This window comes from Cucurbita pepo, chromosome 14, assembly GCF_057944985.1.
Source record: "Cucurbita pepo subsp. pepo isolate OVF chromosome 14, ASM5794498v1, whole genome shotgun sequence".
Classification (NCBI taxonomy): Eukaryota; Viridiplantae; Streptophyta; class Magnoliopsida; order Cucurbitales; family Cucurbitaceae; genus Cucurbita; species Cucurbita pepo.
The window spans coordinates 6,609,925-6,622,582 of record NC_141811.1 but is presented as its reverse complement, the minus strand read 5'-3'; the positions used below and the strand labels follow the sequence as shown (position 1 = coordinate 6,622,582).

The 12,658-nt window shown below is 38.7% G+C and overlaps 1 protein-coding gene across 1 annotated transcript; it reads right to left on the bottom strand.

Annotated features, from left to right (window-relative positions):
• Nucleotides 1-2,856: 2,856 nt before the first annotated feature.
• Nucleotides 2,857-6,001, bottom strand: LOC147789407 (oligopeptide transporter 3-like). The gene is made up of 6 exons (XM_087117202.1): nt 5,386-6,001; nt 5,114-5,211; nt 4,433-5,002; nt 4,043-4,298; nt 3,765-3,947; nt 2,857-3,695 (listed from the first exon to the last, which is right to left on the bottom strand). The coding sequence occupies exons 1-6, from the start codon at nt 5,854-5,856 to the stop codon at nt 3,081-3,083; spliced, it is 2,193 nt and encodes a 730-aa protein (XP_086973328.1). The 5' UTR covers nt 5,857-6,001; the 3' UTR covers nt 2,857-3,080.
• Between the last annotated feature and the right edge of the window lie 6,657 nt (nt 6,002-12,658).

The window sequence follows — 12,658 nt, the reverse complement described above, 5'->3', positions numbered from 1 at the left end:
CTTCTTTCCTTTTTGGGAGTTTTGCGGCCTAAAAGCTCCTAAAAGCCATAGATCTAAGAATCGATTAAGAAACCTAACTTTCCGACCTCGGTTACCGACGACGACGCTTACGAAATAACACCAAATGCCCCTGAGTTATTGTGCTTTCGTTAGGGATCTCTCTTACGGTAGTAACAGGTTGTTTGGTGTCGGTTTAAGGGTGGTTTGAGGGCTCGTCGGAGAAACTGAACACTCGCCGACGTTTGTCCGAAATCTCTCTCTCTCTCGAAATTTTTCTCTCTTTTCTCCCTTTGCAGGCGTTCTGAAGATGCTGGGCTGAGGGTGGGCGTGCTGTGGCCGTCGTTTCGCGTGGGTTCCGCGAAACACGGCGGTCGCCGGAAAACTCGCGGGTTTTCCGGCGACTGGGTTTTTTTTTTTTTTTTTTTCGTTTTCATTTATTATATATATATATATATATATATATAATATTTTCTTTTTCTTTCTTTCTTTCCCGGGTCGTTACATAAACCCTCAAAATTAATGTAACATCTGAGCATTTCACAATGAAAGTAGGAAGATGTGGTCATGGACTTTATCTTGGGGTTTCCGAAGACAAGAAAATGCTTCACGTTAATCTTGGTCATCATTGATAGGTTGACAAAATCGGCACACTTCATCTTAAGAAAGACTACCTATTTGATAGATAAGTGGGATCAATTGTACCTAGAGAAGATAATCAAGTTACATGGTGAGCCAGTGTTTATAGTATCAGGCTAAGATACCCATTTCACGCTGAAATTATAGTAAAGTTTATAAAAGGCATTGGGTACTCAATGAAGATTTAGCACAACCTTTCACTTTCAAAGTGATGGAGAGACATAAAGTTGTAAAGGATCCGCACAAAAGCCATATCGAATTAGCTACAAAAACAATTTTCACCTATGCAAATTAAAGGACAAGCCCTTACCAGAGACGCAGTCATAGATTATGAGCCTCTAGTCCTACAAAAAGACTTGAGGAATGAAGAGCAAAGTGATAAGTATCATGGTGTTCCAAATGTTCCAACTAAATCTATTACGCGATTCAAGGTCAAAAAGATTCAACAAGCATTCATTCTTCATGTACAAAATTGGACATGCTCGGTTAAACCTCCATTTCATTTGTTACAAGCTAACCCAATTGAGGAACAACCATTTAAAGCTTCATAAGTGAATATTTGCACGGTTAGAGTGGAGGATGGGATCGCTATATATATAGCACTTGATTGATAATTTTTTTGAAAACTTTATTTATTATTTTAATTCTATAAGTTCTTGCAGTGGGTAAAAGGGTGGGAAGTTACTTGTCAAAATGCCCTAACTTCTTTTTTACTCGACATGTGGAGGGTAGCGGGGGAGTAACTTAACAATCGTGACCACTAACTTATTTTAGTGAACATTTGAAAAGTAGGAGTTCTTGTGTGTGACTATAAATACCCACAAATTAGTATCTAAGAAAGCATATTTTTAATTAATGAAATTGAGTTCTCAAGTCGAGACTTTCATCCTTAGAAATTGAGCATCATTTCTATCATTTATAAGTTTTAAGCAAATCTTGCGGTAGATTGCGAGCCATTCAATCAAGCCTTGATCAAGTTCAATCATGGAACGACTCAATTTAGAACAAGGTTTCAAATCTTAGTTCTAGATCTTTGATCTTAAATGTAATCTAGTTCTAGCATTTTTTTTGTTGGTTTATCCAAATTTTTTATCCGAACCACGAAGAAACAGCTGTCGAAATGGATTTTCTAGACCCACGATAATCAGTGTGAGTCTTTTCATGGATTTGTAAGTTACCCGTGATGGATGATAAAAGTCCCACAAAGGCTCATTTAGGGAATGATTATGGGTTTATAATCAGAGAATACTATCTTCATTGGTGTGAGGCCTATTGTGAAGCCCAAAGCAAAGCTATGAGACCGTATGCTCCAAGTGGATAATATCATACCATTGTGGAGAGTCGTGTTCGTCTAACAACCCCCATATGAACTTTAGATTAAGACGAGTTTATAGTATATATGAAAATATGTTATTAAATTTTAGAACTCAAATAAGTTGATTTGATTGAAAATAAGCCGTTAACTGTTATGATGCTCGATTTTTATGATAATGATAGAATGAACTCATAATTATACAAAAGTGAAAGTATGACTAGATAACCATGTTTAGATCACTATACTATGTCCCTTATGATGATATGATTATGCATGTATGTTGATGTTGTTGTGCGGAGACTATTAGGAATTTGCCAACTAACCCCTAGTCATAAACATAACTCGACTGTCGGAGTTTTATATAACATTTTATTATGTTTATTAGCGGGTAGAACTAGGATTGAGCTCTAAAATACATGAACCTTGTGAGATAAACCTAACGAGGGTCTTGTGGGTGTGGTTAGGGGGTCTCTAACCACTCCCTAATCATGATTGAGTAAGGACCAAATAGGTAGATGAGTGTTGGCAACATTGAGGGTCGCAACCTCCTTTTATGATTATAATATTATGAAGCCTATTAGGGAGATGCCAACTAAAACCCTACTAGAAAATCTGAGAACATTGTCCATAAAGGTATGATGAGAACTATGGGTTGGAATTGACCTCGGAGTCGTGCCTCAAAGACCTATGAGATATTGGTCTATGAATATGATGATAATGATATAAGAGACTAGCAGAACATCTAACTAAGATAACTTAAAACTTTAGAACCATCTAACCAAGATAACTACCTTAGAGTAGCAAGAACGAATCCTTAGAAATGACGACTCATACACGACTAAGAAAGAGAACTTATGACTTTCGCATCATGATCCTAAGTCGAGCTTAGTCGGTGCTTGAGTCTCTTGAAGCGAACTTTACTAGAATTTTATTTTATGCTTTGCTCTCTCCATTGCCATACACTAAATGATATAGCACAACTTGTAGTTAACATGATGCCATACATAAACCCTACCCAAATCACTTCAAAATAACATTTACAAACAACATAAGCAAAGCAAGAACCTGAACCTAACTCTCTGCAACATAATGGCTATCAGTTTCATCGTCCCGGGCCTCGACGATCGAGCTAAAATACTGGACATCCTTTAACGACGATCCCGGGAGCGGTTGGACACGTAGCCAAAGGACAGTGATCGGGTTGTGATCCCCACCACTTCAAGCTATGGCCCCCATTCTGCAGCACAGTGAAAAGCAGCACGCCCATGAATGCTGTCCCTGCATCGAGCGAGGCCGAGAGGACGTAGTTGTACTTTTGCCACCATCGCTTATGGTGTCGGAAGACGAAATAGTTGAAGATGGTACCAGTGATGAGCCAGCTAGCTATGTTTGTAGGAGTTGCTGGTGGCATTCCTGCAAAGCCATAGGATATGACTGGTATGTTTATCAGTGCAATCCATTTCTTTTCAGGGAAAGCTTTACTCAATGCCCAAATAGGAATTGGAAGAACAGCTCCAATCAGGAATAGCCACACCAAGTTTCGATACAACCCGCCCGGTCCAAACAATCGCCTCGGTCCTATTAGTCCCCAGATAACAGATGCATCAAACGTCACTCGGTATTTCGGACACGTCCATGGACTATCAGGTTGAAGAGCCTCAGTATCACAGATGTTCTCTATATTGTCTAACATCCACCAAGCAACAGTGAGGTTAATGGTCCCGGCAACGAGTGTCCCGACTAACTGAGAAAACACGAATCAGTCAAGATCATAAACTCTCAAAAGAAACACTGAAGTTTGCTAAAAGATCACCTGGGCAGTGTACATGCATCTTGGGGGGATTTTCATGTAATGGCCAAGTTTAAGATCGGATAAGAAAGAAAGAGCATGAACGGTACTGATTCTTCCATAGATCTTGAAAAGAAGATTTGCTATGGGTTTTCCAGGGAGAATATAACCAATGATGAATTGTGCTATGATATCATATCCAGGTTGCTGCATAACATTCCATATGAAATTTATAAGTCGTTTGTTTTAGAACGTAAACAAAGTCGAGCGTGTGCTACTACTACTCATTCCCGTTCGATTACCTGGTTGGTTGTTGCTTGAATGACCCCGATTGGGAGGGTGACAATCCAAGCCATAGCGAAGGCGAATAGCATACCCCACCACGGCAGCTGCACGACGTCCTTCCACACAATCGACATCAGAAGAGATATCACAGTGCTACCAAATAATAGGACCAAGAACCACCATTCTGGCACTTGTTTGTAGTATTGCATCAGCTTGGCATGGATGTCCAGTCTTGCATTCTTGATTGCTGCCCTGCTCTGCTTCCATATGTCCCTAAAACATTGAAAGTGCACAGTCTTAAACTTGGTTTATAACTATAGTGATATATGTATTCGATCTCTAGTCTCTAAACTTAATCGTGATTAAACACGACTTAATGTGTGAACAAACATGGGTTGATTGCATACCGGCCGTGAAACAATGCGACATGTGTAAGAGTAGCAGTAAACCTGGCAAAGCCAGATCCAATGGAGAGGGCAAACAAGGGGCTAAGATAGAGCTTCCCGTAGTTATTATAAGCAGCAACATTGAGCTCAAAATCGGGAGTCAAAACCTTGGTAGTATCATATTTCTGGCCTGTTCTGGTGAAGAGCTTATTAGAGAAAATGGGGAATTTGCGGGCATCGAAGGTGTTGAACTTCCAGTAGCAAACAGGGAGGATGATATAAATGAACATAACAAACCCAACACCCACGTTTAGAATTGAGGACCACGGCGTCACCAGTGGGCTTCCATGGTAGGCCGAAATCCCAGCCCAATCAAAGCTGAAAGCACCGAGCCCAAGTCCACTTTGGCTCGACCCAATTTGTTGAGCCGTGATGCTGCGAGGCCAAACCCAACAAACCCACGAGAAGAATGATAAGATTTGTAACAAGTAACCTGGAAAAATGTAGTACACAAAGCTTGCTCCCATCAAGATTAGGAAGAATTTCATCCTTGTCATCCCTTTTGATCTGTCCTCCGTCTCATGAAGGGCTCTAAAACAGGACAAAGAAAACAGAGCAAGGCAAAGAAAACAGAGCATGTCAGAGTTAAAAGCTGCTAAGCCTCTGAGCTCCAAATCTGGAAAAGGGATTAAGAAACCGTACCTAAATAGAGAAACCTGTGCCAGATTTGCAGGCCACCACATTTCAACAGGATCCACCAGGTACCTTCTCAGCATTCCAGCCCATCCATATCCCAAAACCTGAAGAACAGCCAAAGAGAAAAAAAAATTCAAAACGGGGGAATGTAAGAAAAGGGTCTAGATCTTATCAATCGGGATGTTTTAGAAAATGAGTGTTCATTATTTTTGACTTAAATCGATATTCAAAAGAAAAAACTTTGGAATGAGTCCTTTTTCGTTCATAAAGATGCAAACCTGGGTAGTTAAGACGATGAGAAGGGCTAAGAAGAAATTCAAGCCCTGTTTATAATAAGCTTTCATGACAGTAATGGCGCCGATGGAATAGGCGTCACCGCCGCCATAGGAGATGCCACAGTTAGCAAAAATGGTGATAATAACATGCTCCTTCATATTGAAAGGGCCAGGATTGAGACTAAACTTCCATCGAAAGAAATGGAAGTCCCTGTTTGGGAGAGTGGAGGCCATGAAGCGGCCAATTGGGAGAACAGCGATCTGCATAAGAATGGCGGAGATGGCGAGTGGCTGAGAACGGTAAGTGAAGAAAGTGTTGAGGAAAATGAGAAGGCAACAAGAAACGAGACCAAGAACCCATGATCGAAAAGTCATCACAGGAAGAGTCGGGTCGTCAGTTTCCGGCACCACCAGAGCCACCTCCTCCACCGAGCACCGTTCCTCAGAAGGCAGTTCGCCGCCGCCATTGGACATATCAGCGGCGGCGGAGGAATCTGGGTGAGGCGGGGTTTCCGAGGAGATTGAGAAGGCGTTAATGAGGGAAAACAGAGAGAAACAGAGGAGGAAGAGAGAGAAAGGGAATTGAAGGAGGAACAAGAAGAAGAAGAAGACGACTAGAAAGTCAAGGGCTGATTCAAAAGTGTCAGCCATATGTTCAATATTTATAGTTACTTTTTTTTTTCTTTTTACATTTTTATTTTAATTGATATTTATGGATTTTTACTAAGTAATTATGTTTAAACAATAATCTATAAATAGAAATTATTAAGGTGAGAAAAACAAGTAGCTTAGGAGATTGTTAATACTTTACTTTAAAATTTTCATTAGGTTATTATATAAACGGAAACATTAGTAAAATAAAAACTTTTTAACTTTTTTAAAAAAAATTTAACCATTTCAATTTTATTTTTAAAAATGTATGAGTATTTTTTAAATAGGATATTATGGATAAAAGTTTTCTTTTTGAATTTTTTAAAAAAATTTAATGGTACTTTTTTTTAATGTTTTTAAGGAGGTTAACTACCTTTCTTATAAAAGTATTTATTAGTTTTTTTTTTTTTTTTAAAGTTAAAGAACTCTATAATATACTATAACTATGTAGGTATGAATATTCTACCATATTGTAGTGGAGGTCATTTAACTTTTCAACCTTCTAAATATAAAATATATGTTTAAAATAATTGAACGACCAAAATTTACTGATTTAGGCAAATGATAATGATAATAAATATATTCACTAGGCTAATATTACAATATTAAACTAAAATAAGCATAATATTTTAGTAAGATCGATTAAGTCAAATTATGATGATGTGTGGGTTATGATACTTGATGATGTGCGTAGTATATATATATTTTGATGAATGACGTACTTGATATGTTTAATGCACTTTGTGTCAATATGATGAGTATGATGATTGCGTGGCGTTTACCTTAATATGATGATGTTTTCCATATTGAGTATGCTATATGATGATGAGTGTCATATTGCATCATGTCGTTAGATCGACATAGGACAACCCTAAGAGCGTGAAAATGATATTATTATAAATATCCACGAGTATGTGTTACCTAGAGTAACAAAGAGATGAGACTAAAGGATTGTGTCTTTAGAGACATTATGATGGATTTAGAGGGACCTCATGCATATTGTATGTTCACAAGCATAGGGCTACTTCCCCTAGAGATGATGAGTGTTGACGCGCATCGTATGATGAGCGTGAATGCAGGCAGATGAGGGTGTTCATGAGGCGCATGACACTATGGGGTTCCGCTGACCTCTGGACGTCGCTACAGATTAGCTTGACGAGAGAGTCCAGGGGGTGTGTGAGCGCCCTGGGGATTCACACTCGCATGTGTGAGTCATGTGTAGGAAAGTACTACACATCCAATTTATCCAAGACTGGAGGCCACCCCTATGATGATTAGAGATAGGTCCCTAAATCATGATTGCATGTGTTTGCATTTGCATGGCCCCTATAGTAGGGCCACTTACTGAGTATTTTTGAAATACTCAGGCCGTGTGCCACATCATTTTTAAGGTAAAGGCAAGGCGCACTTGTACGAAGGACGGCGACATCGCGAGCAGAGACTATGGCACGTGCATAGGGTAGACTCATATTTAAATTCTTAGTTTTAAGTTAGAATAGGTTGTTTTGCATTCCATTGTTTTAAATTATTTTGTATTTGTTTTTATTTTCTCTAAATTTTAGTATTTTGTATATAAACACGTAAGACCAGGCTGTGTTTTCCAGAGAAGTTGTTTTAAACGTTTTTCGAAGTTTACGTTATAAATGATGTTCATGTAAGAGTTATATCTCCACATTATAGATGAGCATAAGACGTTAGTGGCGATTCTAGATATGTGGAAATTTACGGTCGTTACAGTTGGTATCAGAGCTCTAGGTTTTAGATTCTGTAGACTAGCCTACAATGTAGGCTTGGCACGTTCCATGGTCCCAACGTCGATGCCCCATCACCGTCAGGTACGCCTTGCACAAGATAAGAAAAGAGAAACGTCTTTAAACTCGCATGCATGTTTATGTTAATGTTACTGAAATAGTTGTGATATTTCACATATTTATTTAAGAACATGATGTGATGTGTTGCATGCTGAGTGATTTTGTTTGCAATATGATGTGAACTTAGTAGATGTGATGTATAGCATAATTTCATAGGTAATGAGCCTTAGACTTAAGAGATGCTATCATGGATTATAGAACCATGCTGTCTAGACCACGCGAAAGAGTAAAACAAGGAAGGGGACGAACTCATATTAGAGGTAGAGGACAAGCTGAGGCTGAAGAGAGCCCACCTCTAGAGGGATCAGAGACAGGGTTTGAATTAGTAGCTGACCAAACTCTAAGTGTAGTCTTAATGGTAGTAAAGATGACCGACTTTGACGTAATACTAGGCATGAATTGACTAGCTGCAAACCGTGCTAGTATAGACTGTCGCAAAAAAAAAAAAAAAAACAATTGATATTCTCACCACTAGTGTGACCTACCTGTAAATTTAAATGCACAAGTACCGAGACTACCCCAAAGGTAGTCTTGATGATGAAAGCAAAGAGATTAGTCCAACAAGGCAGTTGGACTATATTAGTAGGTGTCGTAGACGTAAGAGGAAAAGAAAAGACTCTTGAAAACATGCCAATACTAAAGGAGTTCCCAGGTGTATTTCTGGACGACCTACCTACAATACCCCTTCCCGAGCAGTCGACTTCAACATCGAACTCGAGCCGAGAATTGAGCCTATTTCTAAAGCACCCTATCGCATGCCGCTAGCAGAGTTGAAGGAACTCATGGCGCAATTACAAGACTTACGGGATAAATGGTTCATTCGACCTAGCATATTCCCCAGGGTTGTGCCAGTGTTGTTTGTTCAGAAGAAAGATGGATCGATGCGTTTGTGCATCGATTACAGTGAGTTAAATAAGAGAACCATAAAGAACAAATACCCTCTGCCTAGAATAAAAGACTTATTCGATCAACTCAAAGAGGCAACGATTTTTCTAAGATAGATCTGCAGTCAGGTTACCATTAAATAAACAGTAAAGAAAAAGACGTACCAAAGACATCATTTAGGACAAGGTATGATCGCTACAAGTTCATGGTGATGTCATTTGGCCTCACCAATTCTCTAGCTATGTTAATGGAGTCAATGAACCGAGTGTTCAAGGACTGTCTAGACACTTTTGTGATCGTGTTCATTGATGATATCCTAGTGTACTCGAAAATAGACCTGGAACACCAGGAACACCTCTAAAAAGTCATAGCCACCCTAAGAGAGAACAAGTTGTACGCCAAGTTCTCAAAGTGCGAATTTTGGTTACGACAAGTCTCTTTCCTAGGTTACGTGGTGACTAAGGACGGGGTATCCGTAAATCCTACTAAGGTCAAAGCAGTCACAAAGTAGGAACGCCCAACTACAGTAACATCAGTACGAAGTTTCTTGGGATTAGGGGGATACTATCGAAGGTTCGTGTAGGACTTTGCTAGAATAACCTTGCTTTGACATAGTTAACGAGAAAATGGGTACCATTTATATGAAATGATGCTTGTAAGGCAAGCTTCTAGGACCTAGAAGAGAGATTGGTAACCGCCTCGGTACTCACGGTACCTGAGATCTCAGAAGAGTATGTAATCTATAGTGACGCGTCCAAGAATGGACTAGGATGTGTGTTAATGAAACATGGTAAAGTTGTTGCATACGCGTCCCGTCAGCTAAAAGAATACGAAGATAATTACCCTACCCACGACTTGGAGTTGGCTGCTGTAGTGTTCGCACTGAAAATTTGGAAACACTATCAGTAAGGAGAGAAAATTCAAAGTTTTTAGGATCACAAGAGTTTAAAATATTTCTTCACCCAGAAAGAGTTAAATATGAGGCAAAGAAGGTGGCTAGAATTGGTGAAGGACTACGATGTAGATATCCAGTACCACCCTAGAAAGGCAAGCGTGATTGCAGACGCTTTGAGTAGAAAGACGGCCCACTCGTTGGTCCTCATTACAAGGAAAGTAAGGGTAAAAGAGAACTCGAGCGAGCCAACATAGTTGTAGCAATCGAGAGAGTCATATCACTGTTCGCCCGAGTCACAGTGCAACCTACGCTTAGATAGAGAATTATTACCTCCCAACGAGAGGGTCCAAGTCTATAGAAAGTCCTAGGCAAGCTAGACAAAAGTCCTAGGCTAGCTAGACAAAAGTCCTAGGCTAGCTAGACAAAAGTCCAGTAGACAGGTTCTCGAAGTCCTCAGATAAGAACTATTGTATCAGGGACGCCTATGTGTCCCAAAGGAGTTAAGAAAAGAGATACTAACGGAAGCTCACAACTCGCCATTTGCCATGCACCTAGGAGGTACTAAAATGTACCAAGATGTTAAGGAAAGTGATACTAACTGATAGAAGAGAATGAAGAGGAACGTGGCCGAGTTCGTGAGCAAGTGCCTAGTTTTTCAACAAGTGAAAGCTCCTAGACAAAAGGCGGCGGGGTTGTTGCAGATGGGAAAACATAGCGATGGATTTCATAGTAGGATTACCCAAAACGCACAAAGCATATACAGTGATCTGGGTAGTTATCGATAGGTTGACCAAATCGGCACACTTCCTACCTGGAAAAGCTACATATACAGTTGACAATTTGGCACAACTGTATGTAAAAGAAATAATAAGACTACATGGAGTCCCAGTGTTCATAGTGTTGGATCGGGATTCACGCTTTACATCAGCGTTTTGGCGCGAACTTCATAAAAAACTAGGTACCCGCCTCGACTTTAGTACCGCCTTCCACCCCCAAACAGATGGACAAACGGAGTGTTTAAACCAAATTCTAGAGAACATGTTATGCGCTTGAGTACTAGATTTTAAGGGAAGTTGAGATTCCAAACTCCACCTGATAGAATTCTCGTATAATAACAGCTTCTAAGCAACTATTGGAATGGCACCATTTGAGGCCCTATACGAAAAACGGTGTAGGTCCCCACTATGTTGGGACGAAGTAGGCGAGAGAGAGTTAGTAGGACCCGAGCTGGTTTGACTCACCAATGAGGCTGTCCAGAAAATTTGAACGAGGATGCGTATCGTTCAAAGTAGTCAGAAAAGCTACGCCAATGTAAGGCATAGAAGCCTGTAGTTTGAGATAGGAGATCCAGTATTCCTCAAGGTGACACTTATGAAAGGTGTCTTGAGGTTTGGACATAAGGGCAAGTTAAGTCTTAAATTTATTGGACCATTCGAGATCCTAGAGCGAGTTGGTCCAGAAGCGTATAAGTTAGCCCTACCTCCAGCCCACTCAAGAGTACACGATGTATTTCATGTGGCGATGCTGAGGAAGTACATTACGGACCCTATCCACGAAATAGACTACGAACCACTCCAACTCAATGAAGATATGAGCTACGAGGAAAAACTAGTAAAAATCTTAGCTAGAGAAGTAAAAACCAGTAAAAATCTTAGCTAGAGAAGTAAAAACCTTACACAACAGGAATATTGCGTTCGTTAAGGTACTGTGGCAGAATCACCACAGCGAGGAAGCCACGTGGGAGCGTGAGGACGAAATAGGAGAAAAATACCCCGAGCTAGTACAAGAGTTTGAGCCTTTCGAGGACGAAAGTTGTTTTTAGAGGTAGATAATGTAACGACCCAAAAAAAATTATTATTAAATAATTAAAATAATAATTTTCAGTAAACTACTCTCCACTAACCCCTCCTCCCTCTCCCAACTATCTCTCCTCAACCAACTCATTAGTCAAAATCTCAAATCATAATACTCGATGAATGGGTGGTTCCTACAATGAAAAAAAATTACCAACAACCAGATTTATCACGAGAGTTGGAGATTTAATTATTGGAGAGAGATCTTGCTTGCTCTGTTACTACGTTAAGTCATATCATATTTCAGATCTCTTTTTTATTTATCCTATCAGAATCAGATTTCATTTTCTTTTGTCTAATTATTGTTGACTGCCATTCATTTTGATTTTGATCATCAAGTTATAGAAAATTAACTATAACTTAAACTAATATCTATTAATAGAATAAAAAAAATACAGAACAGAGAGAAAAAATGAAAGATAAGAAGTAAATATAGAAAGAGGAAAAAAGATTTTGTTTAAAAAAAATAACAAGTAAATAAAAGAAAGATTTGGGAAGAAGAATTTATCTGTGATATCTGTGAATTTAAATGATAACAAATTAAAAGAAGAATTAATTAGAATACAAGAAGAATACAAGGAGAAAATGAGAGAGAAGCCCAGAATATTGTTAACAAAAATCAGAAGAAAATACAAAAAATTATATATATATATATATATAGGAGTCCGTAAACAAAATACAAACGAAAGAAAGAAGAGAAGAAAGGCAGAGAAAAGAAAAAATAAATAAATAACTAAAGTGACAAAATCAAAAGGAAAGAAAGACAGATAAAAGACAAAATCAAAAGGAAAGAAAGAAAACAAAAAATGTAGAGGAAAGAAAAAAATAATAATAAAGAGAGCAGTAAAAAATTAAAAGAGAAAAATATAGAGAAGGCCAGAAATACACAATCAAAAAAAAAAAAAGAAAAATAAAAGGAAAGAGTTGGGAGTAAGAATCAATCAGAATTGACCAATAATATGATTACGAAGAATCGATTAAAAATTGGTCAAGAATATGTCTGGAACAAAAATGGAGAGAAAAGCAGAATACATGAAGAATATCAGAAGACAAGAAAGTAGTTACTCGAAATAAAAAATAGAAAATGAAATCTTAATATAAATATAATATATATATAATAT